Source organism: Podarcis liolepis (genome assembly GCF_965112155.1).
Source record: "Podarcis liolepis genome assembly, chromosome: 17".
Lineage (NCBI taxonomy): Eukaryota > Metazoa > Chordata > Lepidosauria > Squamata > Lacertidae > Podarcis > Podarcis liolepis.
Window position 1 is genome coordinate 7341982 of NC_139571.1, and position 18763 is coordinate 7360744.

Below are 18763 nucleotides of genomic sequence, written 5' to 3' on the forward strand. Positions count from 1 at the left end.
GGAGGCCGCTGGTGGCCTTTAATGCACCTGCCCATTCTTCTTGCCCAGGATCTTGCCTACGCCATACCTTTTACATGGATTGGTTGAAGGGAGTGGACATGCCCCCCCATCATCTTTCCACTGACACCCCCCCAAAAAAGCTATTTTTGCTGATCTTGGTTTATTAATTTAGGGCAAAACAGACTGTGTGTATAGCAAATTATTACTGGGGGGAATGGCACGGGAGGGAAAGGGTTAACCTGGGGCTGGGCCAGCTGCAAGCAATGATTTTAAAATGTGCTTGAAGTCACATCCAGTTTGACCCCAAAAGCAGAAAATCCAGTTGGCACTCCTCTAATGCAAACTTGGCCTGTGTATGTAGCAGCGCCGTGATCAGAGGAAATTTACTCTGCAGCTGGGAGATCCCATTTTTCAGTACTTCCTACACAAACACTTGAGGGCAAACCAGGAAACAGGACAGGGAGCAAGCTGGGCCGCAATGTTCATGTGCTAGGCATTCCCTGCTACTTCTGTGGAATTTAAGAACAAAAAATGGAAGTACTTATCCCCATTCACCTTTCTGCTGTTCTTTCCAGGCACCGTCCGTGATTTAAAGCTCCGTGTCTGAGCACGCACCCCTCCCCCCCCCCCACATTTCTGAATATTATTTTTCAGAATACTGAGGGAAATATTTAAGTTACTTGACAGGTGCCAATAGGCCTCAGGAAGGCCACGAGTTCTTATGTTTATTTCCTGCTGTGTTTATTTCAGGAGCCTCTCTTGATTCTGGCGTTTGCTGCGACAAGGAATGAAAAAGCAAAACAGTCTTCCCTTCTACAGCTGTGTGGCAACTTTTGCTTATTATTAAAAGTTGCATTTTTTTCTCAAAAAACGAGCTCATTATTAGATCATGGCAATACACAGATTTATTAAAATCACCAAAATGATTAGTCTAAAAAGTAGACGGTCAAAATCAACCAAAATCTGAACGTTCTCAGTGGCGAGGTTCCACACTGAAGCATGATCAAAGAACCAAAAGGAGAGTTGTTTTAAGCATGTGCAAAGTGCCTGTCCTCCATTGCAAAGTGTCCACAGTCAGAGGGTTTGGCTTCCAGGCAGCACGAGGCAGAGCAATGAAAGAGGCAGGAAAGGTACGAGGAATGGAATCGTCGTCCCATTGGCTGCCTCTCCTTTGACCCAGACCTTCAGTCCATTTCCTCTCATTCATTCACCAGGTCAGGTTCTTGGCCTGGCAGTTTCTGAACGGGACATCAACTCCCACAGACATCTGGGCCCTCACCTGGTCTACTTCAGTTTCACCACCAAACAGGGATGCACTAATCACTTAAAGCAGATCTACAGTTCCCCAAGTGGTTTAAAAATCCATCCCTCTTCCGGTTCCCAGGATTCTTTTGAAGTTTATGGTCCAGATGGGACCTCCATGGTGGTTGAGGAAACAACTAGCTGTTCTCCAGGGAGTCAGGACTAGTTCAGATGCATTGGGGTGGTCGCTCTCATGTTTGAACAGTACAGTGTCTCCCAAACTCTGTTCTCCAGAACCCTGTAAGCTTACTGAGGTCCCTCAAATGAAAAGACAGGCAATGGCTGATGAAATTCTTGGAAGGACAGATTGCCATGCCCCACCCCTTGAACTTCCTCAACACAGAGTGGGCATTTGCTGCACAAGAGCTGAGTGTTCGTCACCTAAAAACACCTCCCAGAATGTTCCGAAATGCACAAGGGATGGGGACAAGAGAAGGTCATGCAGATAGAAGATAAAAGTTCCCTGAACGTAAGAAAACTTGAAAGTCACTAAGACAGGGCCACGGTGATGAGGAACACATATTCTAAAGGAGGGCTGTTGCTGTGGCTTGAATTAATTTAAACAGATGAAAACTGACCACGCAGGGCCAAATTCTATACAAACACAGAATACCCATTTTTTTTATATAGTTCTGGAGATTGGGGGAGGGGGAGATTAACCCCTATGTTGCCACCCTTCAGTCTTGCACCCCGCCCACCCCCAGTTCAGTTCATCTTGATCAGGATCTGTTCAGCAAAGAGCTTTTTCAGCTGAGCCACTTCAGCTGAAAGTGATGCTAGCTGGCTTCGCAAGGTGGTGTTTTCCGCCTGGTACTCAGGCCCCGGCGGGGCAGGCAGCTGGGCGCCGGGAGCCTCTGTCTCACAGCAATTCTCAAAGGCCATTGTGCCCACAGGACCGGCGACATTCCCCTGCTCCTCCCGTGCAGCTGGGGCCCTCCAGGTTCCTACCGGTGGAGATGGCGTGTAAGGTCCAGGTTGCTCCCCACCCGTCTCCTCGGCCCCCCCAGCCATTTTGAAGCGCAGCTTGTGGGGGAGGCCTTTGACGCTCTCCCCGGGCTCGTAGCGGCCAACCCGACCCACGTCAGCTCCCTCGCTTGGGGCATCAGGCACCAGGCAGTGCCCGTCGTAGGCACCCCCTTCCTCTGCCCTGTCGCGCTCCTCAAAAAAGACAGGGCTGCCCATGCTGGAACTGCCTGGCGTGGAGAAACCAGAATCCTCAGAGCTGGTGGCTGGCTCTGGGCGGAAAGGGCAAGCGTAGTGGGGTGCTTCAGGAGCCACAGGGTAGTGCTGGGGTGGGGCTGTTGGCTGGTGGATCTCGGTGGCAAGAGCAATCACAGGCTGGTGAGGCTCAGCCGGGTCCCGGATCAGGCCGAAGCGGAACTTGAGGGCCAGGAGCTCCGCCTTCAGGCGGGCGTTCTCCTCCAGCAGCGCCAGCACCCGGCCCTCCAGCGCTAGGTCACTGACCCGCCGCTTCTCCCGAGAGCGCTTGGCCGCCTCGTTGTTCTTCTTCCTCTTGTCCCAGTAGCCGTCATCCTTCTTGTCGTCCGGGGTGAATTCCCGCTTGCGCCGGGCCGTGCTGGAGGAGCCCCCTGGCTCCCTTTGCTGAGGCCCAGCGTTGCCTCCTGTTCTGAGCAGGGAGTGGCTTAGCAGGCCGTTGACCGAGAGCAACGAGACGGTCTCTTCAGCAAAGCATGACACGGCAGTGCGTAGCTCACACACGTGGGCTGGTGGAAGCGGCTGCGGAAGCTCCCGTTGAGGCTGGGCTGCCGGGTCCTCCAGGGGAAGGTCCATTCCCTCAAAGTCTGTGGGGTGGGAAGAAAGGAGAGCAAGTGGTTGAGAGCATGCTAGGGCTGTTTTCTCTCAATGTGTGCACCTGGGGAATAAAGAGGACCTCGGGGCAGAAGGAACCTTTTCACAGGTTCAACTGTAACCTCTGCAGGTTTCCCAGCAAGAGTTAACATTGCCAAGAGGTTGCTTAGTGTTCGAACAAACCCACACATATGTAAGGCAGTGCCAAAGAGGCTGGAAATGTCAATATTATTAGTCATTCCTAAAGCTCTTTTTAGCTACGCAACCCATATTTATCCTTACAACAGTCATGTAATAAGGCAGACTGCTATTTATGATTTGTTTTCAGAGATGCGTCGCTGAGATCCAAAAGAGACTTGATAAGCAGGAGTTCAAAAACACTAATATATTCTGTTCTGGATAAATACTTGGCAATACTAAGAGACAGCGACAAAATCAAGACGTCCCCAGTTTGAACCTTGCGCCTGCCAAGAGCTCATCCATCTGCATTCTACGGGACCTATGGGACCGCCTCTCCTGGTATGCCCCACAGAGAAACCTACGGTCTGCAAATAATAACATCCTCAAGGTCCCAGGCCTCAGAGAGGTTAGGCTGGCCTCAACTAGAGCCAGGGCCTTCTCGGCTGCAGCTCCAATCTGGTGGAATGCTCTGTCACAAGAGACTAGGGCCCTGCGGGACCTGACATCTTTCCGCAGGGCCTGCAAGACAGAGCTCTTCCGCCAGGCCTTTGGTCAGGGCGCAGCCTGACTCCCTCCTCTGGCAACCTGCACAGAATTTTGCTTAATTGGTTGCCATCAATTTGATTTTAATTAATTAATTAATTAATTAATTTTTATAATGAAATATTTTTAGACTCTGTGACTATTTGACTGTTTGATTATTTGATTGTTGTTAGCCGCCCTGAGCCCGGCTTCAGCTGGGGAGGGCGGGATATAAATAAAAATTTTTATTATTATTTATTATTATTATTCTGGAGATAAAAACCCATGTCTACCTTATGTAGTTGTTAGAAGAACCACAAGGGAGCACATGTGACTGGTCAGAGGGTGCCAATGTAAGCGCTGAGTATTACTGCTAAAAAAAGGGGAACTTTTAAAGGACAGAGGCGGAAGTCGAGCTTGCGCCCCAAATCTGAAGCAAGTCAGTGGCGACTTTGGGGCTCATCCAGACTTCCTTTTGTGCCACGCTTTTCCGGCACAGGTCTGCGGAAAACCCAATTGCCCTTTGCTCTGATTCTGCAGTAACATGTGGGTTTTCCTGGGGAAAGTGCCAGGAAAAAACAAAAACAAAAACCCCACCACTTGGACACGGAGTTTTAAAGCCTGGACCTGTGCCTAGAAATGTGGGACAAAAGGCAGTCTGGATGGGATTTAACAGATTGATTGGGGTGGGGTGGGGAGCTTGTGTAGAGTCAAGGCCACATCATCAGGAGCATCAGACAAATTGGACAATTGTTCCATGCAACTCTTGGAGCAGGAGCCTTTCCCCCCAGTTCTACCTGCAGATGCTGGGGGTGGCATGCAAAGCATGAGCTCTCCCACCCAGCAGCAGTCCTTCCCAAATATTTTTTTTTAAATGGTGTTGCCAGAGTGGATAGGGGGATAGAATTGGCATTTGGGTTTATTGCTGGGTCTGGTCCCTGTTTTTTGTTACGTGGCCTGTAGTTGTTTTAGATCAAGGCTGTTTGTAAGCAAGGGCAATCCAGCGTCTGAGACCCACAGGAGGGAAATACCATTTTCCAGATGGATGATACATGGAAGACAGGAAGCTGCCTTATACAGAGTCAGACCATGGCTCCATCTGGCACAGTACTGGCAGCAGCTCCCCAGCCCCTCCGTTAACGGAGTCTGTAACCTGAAGCGTATGTAACCCGAGGTACCACTGTAGTGGTATTAGAAGGATAGGTTACATCAGTGTTCTCCAACCCTGGGGCTCTAGCTCTTTCTGGACTACAACTCCCATAATCCCTAGCTAGCAGGACCAGTGGGCAGGGATGATGGGAATTGTAAACAGCTGGAGACTCAAGGCTGGGAAACACAGGGTTACCGTATTTTTCGTCCTATAGGGCGCACCGGCCCATAGGACGCACCTTGGTTTTTTGGGGGGAAATGAATAAAAAAAAAATATTCCCCCCCCCACCCGCCCTGGCTGCCGCCCCAAGCCTTGCGCTCACCTGCCCGAAGCACGGGGCACCCTCCGGAGGGCTCCCCGTGCTTCGGGCGACAGGCTGCCGCCCCAAGCCTCGCGCACCCGGTGGGACCTCCTGCCGGGCGTGCGAGGCTTGCAGACACTTGCCCAAAGCACGGGGAGCCCTCCGGTACATGCTTTTTTAAAAAGGAAAAAGGGAGCCGTACTCGCCATGAGGTTGTTACAGTAAGTGCTGCACTTCACATTTTGGGGGTGAAAGGTGCAAGTACTGGGTACCCTGGAGTAACCCTAGAAAAAATGCCCTTGGGCATGGATAATGTGCTTGTGTGTGCCTGTGCATCTGACCCAATGTGTCCCAGTGAATTTCATGACCATTTTGAACCCAGATCTCCTTCTGTGCCCCAAATGCTAGGCACTACACCACACTGAACATACTGTATATAAGGGTGCCTTTTACCATATGTGGTTGGAATATAAGAAAGGACTTCTGGGGAATGATTTATAATGAGATTAAAAAAATGTTGAAATATACATTTGTTAAAAAACCAGAAGCCCTTCTATTGGGTATGGTGGGTACAGAAATTCATAAGAATGATAAAAAAAAATTGTTTTTATATGCGATAAATGCAGCAAGGATACTATTAGCCCAAAGATGGAAACAAGAAGAAATACCAACTAAAGAAGAGTGGCTAGAGAAACTGATGCTGAGATGGCGAGACTAACAGGGAAAATTCGGAACCAGCAGGAGCAGACTCTCCTAAAGGAATGGAAGAAATTTCCGATATATTTGGAAAGCAACTGTAACCAATTGACATCGCTTGTAGGGCTAAAAGAAGTTTTGTAAGGAGTGATTTATAAATTATTGTGAAAAGAATTAGGAATACATGTATTGGAAATTTGAGTTTATAGCAATAATTATAGTAACAAAATGCATAATTAGAAAGACTTTAGAAAACCATCAGAGGTTGAAGGAAGTCTTAGGCTATGCTAGCCAAAAAATTTGAAAGGATGTTATGCTGGAAAATATGTGTAAAAGCCAATAAAAAAATTATTTTAAAAAAAGAAAAGAACATCCTGTATATAAAAATACACCAGGAAAAAATGTGGCGGAACAGGAAACAACCCCCACTACAGATTACAATTGTTTTAGGTGGAGATCATATTCCAAAACAATCAAGAAGTAATCCATCTCCAGCCCCTCCTCAGCGTGGAGCTTCAGGATTAAGTCCGACTGAGCTCAAATGGGGCTTACTTCTAAGCAGACATGCATAGGATTTCATTGTATGTCTCTTCCTGGGCTGAAGGAGTGAGCCAGTGACCTCAAATCCCTTCTTCCTTCTGTCCCTCTTCTAGGCAATGCTGTTAACTAGGTCACTCCGCCATAACAGTTCCCTCCCTCCCACAAAACTCCCATTTACCCGAGTTGCTGGGAACATTCCAGTCCACGGTCAGGACTGCATGTGCCGTCCTGCCAAAGGAGGAAGGCTGGGAAGAACGCGCAGTTTGTTCCAAGAAAAAAAAAAACAACCAACCAGGAAAACTCTAACAACAAAAAACACCCAGCCACATCTACTACACAATTACTATACGAGGAGCGCAAAAAGCACACTTTTGGGTTATGTAAGATGCACCTCTCTTTCTAGGTCTTTGTTTTGACAGGTAAAAGGTTGCTTTGAATGACAGCCGCTAACCACCGCCAAGCCAAATCGCTGGGAGGTGTCAACACTTCCTTGTCGAGGTGAGGCTGAAACCAGAATTTTGTCTAAGCACGTTAAAGAAAAGAAGCAGTTTTGAGTCAGATGAAAGGGAAAGAAAGAAGCCAAGCTAGCTGTGCCATAGTTCTTGGGGGAATAGCGCTGTTTAAAGTCATGTGTCAGTTTAATTAAATAATTAATACAAGAATTCGCACGGCTCTCTTTATCTTTACAAATTGCCAGTTTCTGTAACAGGTGGCTCTGAAACTTCATATCTTTTGGAGATACAGGAAGTATGCAAGCTTTTGAACTACACTGAGTTCTGTGCAAGATCAGGAATATACCTGCGTAACTGCAGAGCAAACAGAAAGATATTTCTTACATCCCCCTATATTAGGTCCGTTACGTGGAACAAGCAGAGCAACTATACTTACTGCCAGCCTTCCTCAAAGCCTTGCACATCCATGGATGACAATTCTAACCTCGCCTACCTGGGAGTAAGCCCCAATGAACTCAGCAGGACTTATTTCTGAGCAGACATGGTTAGGATTGTGCTGACAATCTCACCCATGTATGTAGGCGCAGCACTCCAAAGGTATCCAAACACAACACTGTGAAGGCCAACTGTGGAGATTTTGCTGCCCCACATAATTCAAGGTGTGCCCCAGAATCCCTTGCCATGTCATGTGGGAGGCTGGGGAGCACCCAGTGGGGCAAGCAGGCAAGTTTAGACTCAGGACTGTAATTGTCTTGCATGCGCATACCCTTTAGATGGAAATGTACATTGCTTCACTTACTTCAAAATGTGGTAAGGGAGGCCCCTCCCCTGTTCACTCTGTTCAGTCCTGCCCCACAGACCTGTCCTGGTGGTAGCTGCCCATTGGCAACACCTGTTGCACTACAGCTTGCATGGCCTGCTATTTAGGGTCCTTCTGAAGGGAAGTTTTTAATGTTTGATGTTTTATTGTGTTTTTAATATTCTGTTGGGAGCTGCCCAGAGTGTCTGGGACAGCCCAGTCGGACAGGCTAATAATAATAATAATAATAATAATAATAATAATGTACCCAAATACAATATTGCTTGTGCAGCTGCAATAACACACACTATGCATGTTTACATTGGGGGTGGACCCTCCAAAGCCCAACAGTATTACAACGATCTTACGTACAGTTTCAGAAATATTCATTGTGTACCTTGCATAGATTAAAAAAATCCATTTTTTAAAGGGGAAAAAATGTGTGCATGAAATACAGAGCATGTGTGATGGCTGATCTCAAGTCTGCGTGCAAGCCCTCGCCTCTCCTGACCTGGGAAACCCTTTCTTCCCCGCAGATTACAGGTGGGAGTAGCTGATCGTTCAGGGAGGCGGGCGCGAAGTACACTCTGCACGCGCTCAGAGGCTCTCCATGCTGACACCTAAAACCACCAATGAGAGCGGCTGAGGCCCTGCGCGGAGAGACGCCCCGCAAGAAGCCACCTTCGCGTGAACGCGAGTGAAAAAGAGCTGGGATAAAGAATTGGTGCAGCCGGGGTGGGGGGAGTCTCTCGCACAAGCCCAGGACCCCCCCCCCGCACAGCCATCCCCTTTGTCTCAATGTATTGAACTACCCCCCCCCCCGCAGCCTGCCAAGCCTCCCCCGCGCCCCCCCCCCAGCCTCACCTCGACGCAGCCGGGAGGGTCGGGCGGAGAGATGCGCGCAAGCGGGGCGCGGTGCAGGAACCACGTCCCCCTGGGGCCTTCGCCTTGCGCCGGACCTCGCCGGGCCTGCTGGCTTCTGCTGGTGCGCTGGAGGGAGCGTCCCGCGCCGGCGTCTGGAGCAGCGGCGGCCGCGGCAGCAGCTCCGGTCCTGGCGAGGCGCCTCCCCTCGGCGCGCCAGAGCCGCCCTCGCCCGAACCCGGGTCAGCCGAGGACGCCGCCTCGCCTGGCTTCACCCCGGCCGCCAAGGGAAGCGGGAAGGGGCCGCCGTCAGGCCCGCCGAGGCATCGCTGCTCGGCGCTCTCGGAGAACCAGAAGGGCCCCGAAGAGCCGAGCTGGCGCCAGGCAGCCGGGCCTGCGAGGGTGCGCGTCTTGCGCGCTGCTCGGCCCGCCTGGCGCTCCGGCCTGGCGCGCGCTTGGGGCTTTGCGCACCTTGCCTGGGCAGGAGCGCGGTGGCCAGTCTTGCAGGTGGGCTGCCGGCCAAAGTTGGCCCTCTCGTGCCGCTGCCTGTCTTGCATTGTAGGACGCGTCGCTTCGTCCCGTTCTTGCGCGGTCTCCGAATCGGAGCGAGAGGTGTGTCGCGCACACATCCAGCGAGAAGGCACTAAAATGGTTTGACTCCCTTTGGATGAGTGACGTGCGGTACCCGTCAGAATTGGCCTTCTTTTCAAATATACAAGCAGATCATCCCAAGCAGAGGCTAACAGACCCCTTCAACAAGATAGGGCAGCGACAAGTTCTCCAGGAGAGCAACTTGGCACTATAAGAATGATTCAGATTCAGGCAATCCACAGCTCTGGTGTTTTGTCTGATACATGGCAAACTGGGTGAAAACTTTCCCTGCCATCTCCCGGGACAGAGGGTGTTGCCTTTGCAAACTCTGCTAGGTATTTCATTCTGAAAACTAGAGAGAGGTCCTCAGCTATCAAGGTAAACTCACCTATCACTAAAGCCCATTGCTAAAATCACAGCCAGTCATCCTGGACAAGCCATGAGAATAGCAAAGGATGGCCAGCCATCATCTGGGCAGTGCTTTAAAACAGGATTGAAGTACTGCTGCCATGTCCAGTTTGGCCCTTACTAGTACATTTAGGCTCTGTACAAAACTCTTGGAAAGATTGTGATAAATAAGGCACAAGAGAGGCAAGAGTGTGTACAAAGAATTGCTCCCATCAAAGCAGAAGAGAAGACAGGAACCAGCTGCAGCAAAAACAAAACCCCTCAACAGTGGAATATTCTTCCACTGAAGACTCTCTGAAATTACTGGCCTGGGGTGGCCAAACAGATGATAGTTTAAGGCCCATGTTGTTATATATCTATTATTCTAACTGTTAAGTTACACATTCCTAGTATATTGTTACCTGCCTGGAGCCTATTGGATGAGGGACATTTGTTGAAAGAAAAACACTTGATGGTCTCCAAAAATTATTGCCTATTTCACAGCAAAGAAAGTCACAATCCATAAGCATAAGTCTGCAAGGCACATCACCATTCTTTTCATTTTATATATGAAAAAACTGCAGTTGGGAGAGAGAGGGAGAATTATTTGTCTAGAGCTATCTAACATTTCCATAACTGAACTTGTATTTGATGCTGAGATTATAGCATCCTTGGTCCTGTTATAGGTTTGGGGGGAGGATCCCCTCTAAATCCTAGAAATTAATAAATGGTAGGATTTTGATTAACTGGGATGAAGGGAGAGATACAAACTGCAGATGAATTTCTAGGCTAGCCTATGCCAAAGGAGGTGGCTGAGCTAGCATCATGAAGAAACAATGCAGGGCCATTGGCAAGGCAAGAGAGTTGTCCTTCCCCCTTGCCCTGAGGTGTGAGCAAAGACTGGGGATTTGGAAGGTTGCCAGGGTAACTGGGTGTGATGTCACAGGAAGAGTTGGGGGGCTTTGGCAGGAGGCTTCGAATAGCTAAGAAAAGGGCAGAAAGATCTTGGCTGGCTGAAGGAAGATGGAGAGATGCCTCAGACTGCAGTGCTGCACTACCATGGGGAACAAGCCCTTCTTGAAATGACCATGCTGTAAGATCTGGACTCCCTCCATCTAAATTCAAGTATAAATATGTGAATAAATAATATTTCTTAAAGCTACAACAGTTCCTGCAGGGTTTTCAATTCTCCAAAGGAGCACAGATCCTGGTTGAGGGCCAAGACCCCTGGAATCCTGTGCACGGCTCGGGATGGCCTGTAAAGGTAAAGGGACCCCTGACCATTAGGTCCAGTTGTTGCCGACTCTGGGGTTGCGGCGCTCATCTCGCTTTATTGGCTGAGGAAGCCGGTGTACAGCTTCCGGGTCATGTGGCCAGCATGACTAAGCCGCTTCTGGCAAACCAGAGCAGCGCATGGAAACGCCGTTTACCTTCCCGCCGGAGTGGTAACTATTTATCTACTTTGATGTGCTTTCGAACTGCTAGGTTGGCAGGAGCAGGGACAGAGCAACGGGAGCTCACCCCGTCGCGGGGATTCGAACTGCTGACCTTCTGATCGGCAAGTCCTAGGCTCTGTGGTTTAACCCACAGCGCCACCGCGGCAAATAAGGGGAGGTTATCATATACTCGGAGGCCAACTATGTCTCCCAAATCTATGCACACTTACCAGAAACCAAGTTTAATTTTGTAGAGCATACTGTCAAATAAGAGTGTATAAGATTACACACATCACCTGCTCCTGAACCAGCAACGGTTATAGATTGTTGTAATTGCCCCGGAGGCCATGAACTCTAGTCGGCTCATTGACTCATGTAATCAAAGATTATACATTTTAATTTCCAAGTGTATCTTTTAAAGCTGCTACGTTAAGGCCAAGGATCAAGAGTCTTCTTACCTTAAGTCACTAGAAGATAATATTGGTCTGCGTATAGCTATGACTCACTTGCTTTCCATAATTGTTTTATGAAGAGGTTTGTGTAACAAAACTTGGCCCAGTTAAAGTTATCAGCACCATGCTCTAACCACCTGTATCATCATATCTGTTTTCTTATTTTCTCTCTCTGATCAGCACAGTAACAAATATCTACCAATAACGCTTGCGTTTTTTGCCAATGTATTATCCTTGTATTAAAAGGAACGGGTAGGGGACTGCGGCTTGATGCTCACATTTTTGCATTGGGTGGAAAGAATAATAGAAACAGAATTGTAGGGATGGAAGGGTCATCTAGTCCAACCCCCTACGATAGTTAAAGAATCCTTGACAGGTGGCTATCCAACCTGTGTTGAAAAACCTCTATTGCCAAAAAACCCACAAAAAACCCCAACACCTCTGAATCCATAAAGGAAGGGACAAACAGATCTTAATCTGTGGCAGGGCTTGGCAATGAAACCTGGTTTCATTTAACAGGGCTCTTATTTCACAACAGCTGAGACTTTCTCCCTATACAGTGGTACCTTGGTTTTTAAACGCCTTGGTACTTAAACAACCTGGAACAACAAACACTGCAAACCTGGAAGTAAGTGTTCTGGTTTGTGAACCATTTTTTGGAAGCCAAACGTGCTCCGTTTTGAGTGTTACGCTCCCAATTTTAGTGCCACACTTCTGTTATGAGTGCCACACTTCTGTTTTGAGTGTTACACTGAGGTCTGTCTGTTTTTGCTATTTATTTTTTTGTTTTTGCAGCTCTCTTTTTGTTTTTGTGAATGTGTGGAACCCAGTTCAGCTACTGTTTCATTGATTGTGTGACCGCAGTACATTGTTTATTGCTTTCATTTTATGGATCAATGGCCTCGTTAGATAGTAAAATTCATGTTAAATTGCTGTTTTAGGGGTTGTTTTTAAAAGTCTGGAATGGATTAATTTATTTTGCATTATAATAATAATAATAAACTCTGGGTGGCTCCCAATCAAGTGTTAAAAACAATACAGCATTAAATATTAAAAACTTCCCTAAACAGGGCTGCCTTCAGATGTCTTTTAAAGATAAAATAGCTGCTTATTTCCTTCACATCTGATGGGAGGGTGTTCCACAGGGCGGGCGCCACTACCAAGAAGGCCCTCTGTCATTACTTTATATAGGAAAGTGCACCTTGGTTTTGGAACACTTTGGTTTTGGAACAGACTTCCAGAACGTATTAAGTTTGAGAACCAAGGTCTAGTCTGTAACTCTAGTCTGGCAAAACTTACCAGGAAAATAAGAAATAAAGATAAACTTTTTATAAAAGAATGGAAGTGGTTTATTGAATATTTACAAAGAAACTGTAAACAGATAAGAACATTTGCAGGATTATTGTAATAACCTGTAGTTTAATAAGAGAATATATTCAAAGCAGATGAACAAATGAGCAAATTAAGTTAATTTGGATATGTAGAAAATATTAAAAACATATCTAAGGAACCACAGAAAGAGGGGGAAGGAAGTCAAGTTTTGAAACGTTAAAATGCTTGTAAAATGATTGAAATGTATAAAATTGAAAATCATTTTTAAAAGGCTTGTCATTCTTCAAGGGGCAGGCAGGGGCAGAGACGTCTCTCTTGTCAATGCATTCTCATGGATGCTAAGGTATCATGCATTTGGTGGGGCCAGAGCCCCCAAGGGACTGGGACTTTTCTCTGTCTCTTTTCCTCCCCACATGGAGGAAGGGAAAGATTGCTTTTGCCAGCAGACTGAACTGATTGCTTACTGAGGGAATCAGGTACTCTTCCCATCGCTCCATCCATTCCCTTTTGCCATCCTACCCCCTTTCTCTCTGGGCTCCCTCCGCCTGCATGAGATTAGAGGAGTGACTACATGCGGCTCTTGAGCAGAGCAGGATTTGGGGAAGTGTGACCGGTTTGGTCACACTGGGCGCAGAGCCTTGGGGGCACTGCAACTATTATTTAGAACGGAGGGCGAGAATTGCTGCTGAAATTTGAGACCTCATGGTCCGCCACTGCCTTGATTCGCAGACTCCTAGAGTGAAGATGCAACTGTCCTGCCCTCAATATGCCATCCTGTACCAGCTTACCTAGGAGTGAGTCTCACTGAACTCAACAGGGCGTATACTTCTGAGTTGCACTGTCAGAAAATTGATTTCTGGAAACTCAGTGGAGGCGGCTGAAAGCTGCAGGAACTCCACCAACTTGCACGAACAAATACAAAACACCCTCTCTAAAATTAGCCCAAATGTAAAGTAGGAGGCAAACAGGAATGGTGATTAATGAGAAGGCACCAGAAAATTGAGCTGCCTCCTGGAAGTAAATCAAGATGTTTGCTCAGATTCCACCTTCAGTTCAGCATAGCATGCTCAGCTACCATTGACAGGGCCATATTTAGTTTAAGGCTGCAGTCTTAGTCCCACTTATTTTGGAGAAAGACCAATTAGAGAAAGACTTTTTGCCTTCCGATCTTCCTTCAAACCCAGTGAAAACCCAGCAACGCAAGCAAGAGCTATGTTGTTGTTGTTTTGTGTTAAATGTGTTCTTTTCTGCAGAGGTTTTGAAGCCTATAACTATTTCGGGCTCTGGGCTTGGGACTGCTCTACCTGTTGGCAAGCCTGGTTTTGATTCCCTCCCAACTCTGACTTGCTCTCTGATAGCGTTACCTCGTCCCTCTCCTTTTCCTGTACTGTTGCTTCGCCTCCTCCCCTTGGTCAGCTGGCAGCGTTCCTGTGAGGTAATAATTTACTCTGACCTTCTAGGAAATGGTTGTAACAGACAAGCACATGTGCGAGCAAAGTGCAGTGAGGGAGGCAAAACAAGATGGGGCAGGTCTAGGGCAGCGCTGAAGTTACTGCTCTTCACCTCAGGTGGCCTGGGGGGCACGTCAGGGCATCTTATATGGCTGAATCACTTTCTCCAGAATAAATCTTCGTTTTGTTTAAATCTTTTCCCCTCTAGCCTGGGGCATGATGCAACCAAAGTGAGGCACTTCTAAGCGCCCACAAAACTCTGGCCCACAAAAGCTTGCCTTAAGTAAGGGCATGCTGTTATTGCAAATTCAGTACAGTAATCACACATTTTGTTGTTTAGTCATTTAGTTGTGTCCGACTCTTCGTGACCCCATGGACCAGAGCACGCCAGGCACTCCTGTCTTCCACTGCCTCCCGCAGTTTGGTCAAACTCATGCTGGTAGCTTCAAGAACACTGTCCAACCATCTCGTCCTCTGTCGTCCCCTTCTCCTTGTGCCCTCCATCTTTCCCAACATCAGGGTCTTTTCCAGGGAGTCTTCTCTTCTCATGAGGTGGCCAAAGTATTGGAGCCTCAGCTTCACAATCTGTCCTTCCAGTGAGCACTCAGGGCTGATTTCCTTCAGAATGGAGAGGTTTGATCTTCTTGCAGTCCATGGGACTCTCAAGAGTCTCCTCCAGCACCATAATTCAAAAGCATCCATTCTTTGGCAATCAGTCTTCTTTATGGTCCAGCTCTCACTTCCATACATCACTACTGGGAAAACCATAGCTTTAACTATACGGACCTTTGTTAGCAAGGTGATGTCTCTGCTTTTTAAGATGCTGTCTAGGTTTGTCATTGCTTTTCTCCCAAGAAGCAGGCGTCTTTTAATTTCGTGGCTGCCGTCACCATCTGCAGTGATCATGGAGCCCAAGAAAGTAAAATCTTTCACTGCCTCCATTTCTTCCCCTTCTATTTGCCAGGAGGTAATGGGACCAGTGGCCATGATCTTTGTTTTTTTGATGTTGAGCTTCAAACCATATTTTGCGCTCTCCTTTTTCTCCCTCATTAAAAGGTTATTTAATTCCTCCTCACTTTCTGCCATCAATGTTGTGTCATCTGCATATCTGAGGTTGTTGATATTTCTTCCGGCAATCTTAATTCCGGCTAGGGATTCATTTCCTCTTCCTGGGCACAACCTGATGGACCCTTGCTGTGCCATCAATTTGGTGGTGGTGCCTCAAAAAGAAGATAATATCCTTCCTTTTGTAATCCAGAGTGACAAATGCTTTGACAAAGAATGAATTTGAGAGTACGTGGACTGAAATTGTGTGTGTGTGTGTGTGTGTGTGTGTGTGTGTGTGTGTGTGTAGAGCAAATGCATCTCCACCCTTCTCCAAGACCACTACTGTATATATTTCTATCCTAACATGCCCAAGTTTGTATTTGTTTTGGTAGTGTTCCTGTGAAGCTCCCTGTTTCAGAATTGCACCAAAGATGTTGATTCTGCTGTCTTATCTTATCACAATTATATGAACCCTAAGTACGGTGAGACAAAGCAAGGTTTTGCCAGGTGGGAAGTACTATGAAGCAGGTTGCAGGTGCACTTGACATAACCTCCCTCTTTCCCAGCACCCAATGTTCTTTATCCATGCACACACTACACATTTCAGATTACACAAGCCACTCACTGCTGTTATGTAAGGGGCTGGCATCAAGCCAGGCTATCTTGGTGCTCAGCCCAGATCCCTCTTACGCCAGCCAGGCAGGATCAACAAACCCAGCAAGGACGATAAGGTGGAGAGCAACCAGATAGGACAGAGCTAGTCCATGTGTAGTACCTTTGTCTGGGCAAAACATCAGGTGGGGCAGTGGGAAGATGGTTCTGTGGCTGCTCCAAGGGCCTTGGTTTCTCTGGAGCACAGAACTCACACCTCCTATTGTCCTCTGATTTGACCCTTCATTTCCTCTGGCTCTGTGTGAATGTGGTAGCCTTAGCTCATTCTAGGAAACCCCCTATGGATTCACAGCTTTATCTTTGGTGACTACTCCACAGCTAAGGAAATATGTGTGAGATGGGAATGATCCTTTCTGTAAATCCTTAAACTGAACCTGCCACTAATCTGGAAGGCAGGAAGAGGAGCCCTGTTTTGAATTGCAGCAAGGAGTCAGTGCATAATGTTTTGGATGGGGGGGGTAGACAGGTAGTAGAAGAGACAAATTTGGCAGCTTTGGGGCCTCATACTGAGCAAGGAGCCAGACCAGTCTGACCCCCCTTTTTCACACATATAAACCAGGAAATGCTCCCAGCCCAAGGCCCATTGAAATGAAGAGCATTTCAGCACAATAGCTTCCTTGCATGTGCAAGGCGACTGCTGGTTCTGTATTCTGCCTCAGGCATCATATGTCATAGATCAGTTTTGGAAAGAGAAGTTGAAAGGAAGCAGCACACAGATAAGGAAGGAGAGCAAGGAGGCATAAAAGCACAAAGTGAGAGGGAATTAAGTGCAAGGGGTGTGTGTGTGTGTGCTGGGCCGGGGTCGCTGCGTATTAGTTGTGTAACATGCGTCAGCACAGCACTCAATGTTCCCAGATGGTTATTTATAGCGCTTGTTGCCACTGCTCACGGCCTGCCCCCTCTTCCCTCTGCTGGAATCAGTTGCTCACGGCCAACACAGCTGGGAAAAGAGGGGGACTCTGGATCCCAGGTTCTAGTTGCAAGTTTGGGAAGGATTTAGTGGTTTATGCAGCACAAAAGAGATAATTTTGGCACGTTTATATAGACACAGGGTTCCATGCCTTTTATAACTGAAATTCCAAAATCTGTAGTTGGGCAGTATCTTTATTAGGCAAACTAAAATGTCACAAAATAGGGAGCCATCCTTCGGGTTCTCCAGAACTCTTCACCAGGCTCAGTGTAGAGGGGGAAAGCTGTCTCATGTTGAAGACAGGGAGCCTGCCTTTGGGCATGGTCTGAAGACTGAATGTGAGAGGCAACAGACAGTTGCCTTACTAGATGCTACGCAGGTTTCAGGTGGCACATAAGACTGCTCCAAGGATGAAGAAACATACCATTGCAGTGGTGTAGCGGGGGGGGGGGGGCGCTGTGGCCCCGGGGACATATTGAATGAATGAATCTTTTACATCAGCCACCAGCCATAACAGCATTAAACAAGCAGAATGCAGTATACAGAGGATAAAGGTAAAGTCAATTATATAAAACACATTTTGGGGATTTGGATCAATAGTCAAATAATGGATCTTATTCTAATTGCCCGGGTTAAAAACTTTGCAACCTTTGCTGTCACCTGCACATCTTACTGTAACAGTGGCTGGGCGACCGGGAATGGACAATAATAGAGGGGTGATAAGCTCACTCCTCAAATCTTTATATAGAGTGCAAGCAGAAGGACATGAGCCAATGATTCAGTACTACCATCTCTACAGGCACATAACCATTTTTCGAGTGGAATCTTTTGGAATCATCCCTCGAGTACAGCCAAAGGCAGTATTCAATCTTGCAGGAGTAAATCCTTAATACAGCCCAAAGGATTATTGGTCATCCTCTCCCATCTTTGGAAGAACTGTATGGTTCCCGTTGTCTTAGGAAAGCAAATAACATCCTGCAAGATTCATCTCACCCGGGACACGGTCTGTTTGCACTACTGCCTTCTGGCAGGAGATATAGAAACATCAAGTCAAAGACAAATAGACTGAAAAACAGTTTCTATCCAAGAGCTGTGGCCTTTTTGAATGCTGTAACTCGATAGTGTGACCTGGGAGTTTGATGGGTGTGGTGTGGGTGTGGTTGGAATGTGGTTTGTTTGGTTGTTGTTGTTGTTTTGCTTTTGTTGTTTTAAGGGATGGCATCCAATTTCGTTGCACTTTGTGCAATGTTGCACTTGTGTAATGACAATAAAGAATCTATTCTATTCTATTCTATTCTATTCTATTCTAAAAGCGCGCCTATATTTTGGAATTACGGTACTAAGTTATACAAATAGGGAAATAAGTTATACAAATAAGGAAATTTTGCCCATGGTATGACTATCTTCCATCTAGTCATCTTGACTCTCTGGCACCCTGGGCACATATTTTGAGGGGGCACAAACTGGTACCCCATAACAGGCTTCCTCACTGGAGCCTTGCTTTAGTGTGTGAGGGAGCTGCACAGACAGCTTCCTTGTGTGATGGCCCAATGCCACCGGCCGCAGCTCCACCCTTGGGTCAAACCTGAGCCGGGCACAGAGAGAGGAGAGCTGGCAGCAGCTTCCCTGCCCCTCTCCTTGTCTGGGCCAAAGCACGCAAGTGTGTCCCCTATGCTGCTTTGTGAGGCAAGCCACAGCGGGCTCACTCTGTGCCCTGCCTCCGTCGGGGGCACGTCCCACATGCCTGCCCCAGGCAGCATTAGCATACGCTCCACCACTGCACTGTCACATGCCACCCCAATCTCTGAGCAGTGCAAAATTCCAGGGGTTCCTTGTGCTCCTCCACAGTTTGTGTTTCCTTTTAGGAATGTGG

At 47.6% G+C, this 18763-nt stretch overlaps 1 protein-coding gene and 2 long non-coding RNA genes across 3 annotated transcripts in view; all 3 read right to left on the minus strand.

Annotated features, from left to right (window-relative positions):
* Positions 1 to 18763, minus strand: part of LOC310697029 — a 277036-nt gene that overhangs the window by 201777 nt on the left and 56496 nt on the right. The gene's annotated exons all lie outside the window — the stretch shown is intronic.
* Positions 888 to 9273, minus strand: LOC310696945 (uncharacterized protein). The gene is made up of 2 exons (XM_083483164.1): positions 8616 to 9273; positions 888 to 3104 (listed from the first exon to the last, which is right to left on the minus strand). Exon 2 carries the CDS (start codon positions 3091 to 3093, stop codon positions 2008 to 2010), a length of 1086 nt encoding a protein of 361 aa, XP_083339290.1. The 5' UTR covers positions 3094 to 3104; positions 8616 to 9273; the 3' UTR covers positions 888 to 2007.
* LOC310697037 lies at positions 12804 to 17337 on the minus strand. The gene is made up of 2 exons (XR_014520893.1): positions 13478 to 17337; positions 12804 to 13291 (listed from the first exon to the last, which is right to left on the minus strand). It is a non-coding gene; the product is annotated as an uncharacterized lncRNA (long non-coding RNA).

Bases quoted from the DNA above. Each gene is read 5' to 3' on its own strand.
- LOC310696945 (XM_083483164.1), bottom strand. From the start codon at position 3,093: ATGGACCTTCCCCTGGAGGACCCGGCAGCCCAGCCTCAACGGGAGCTT.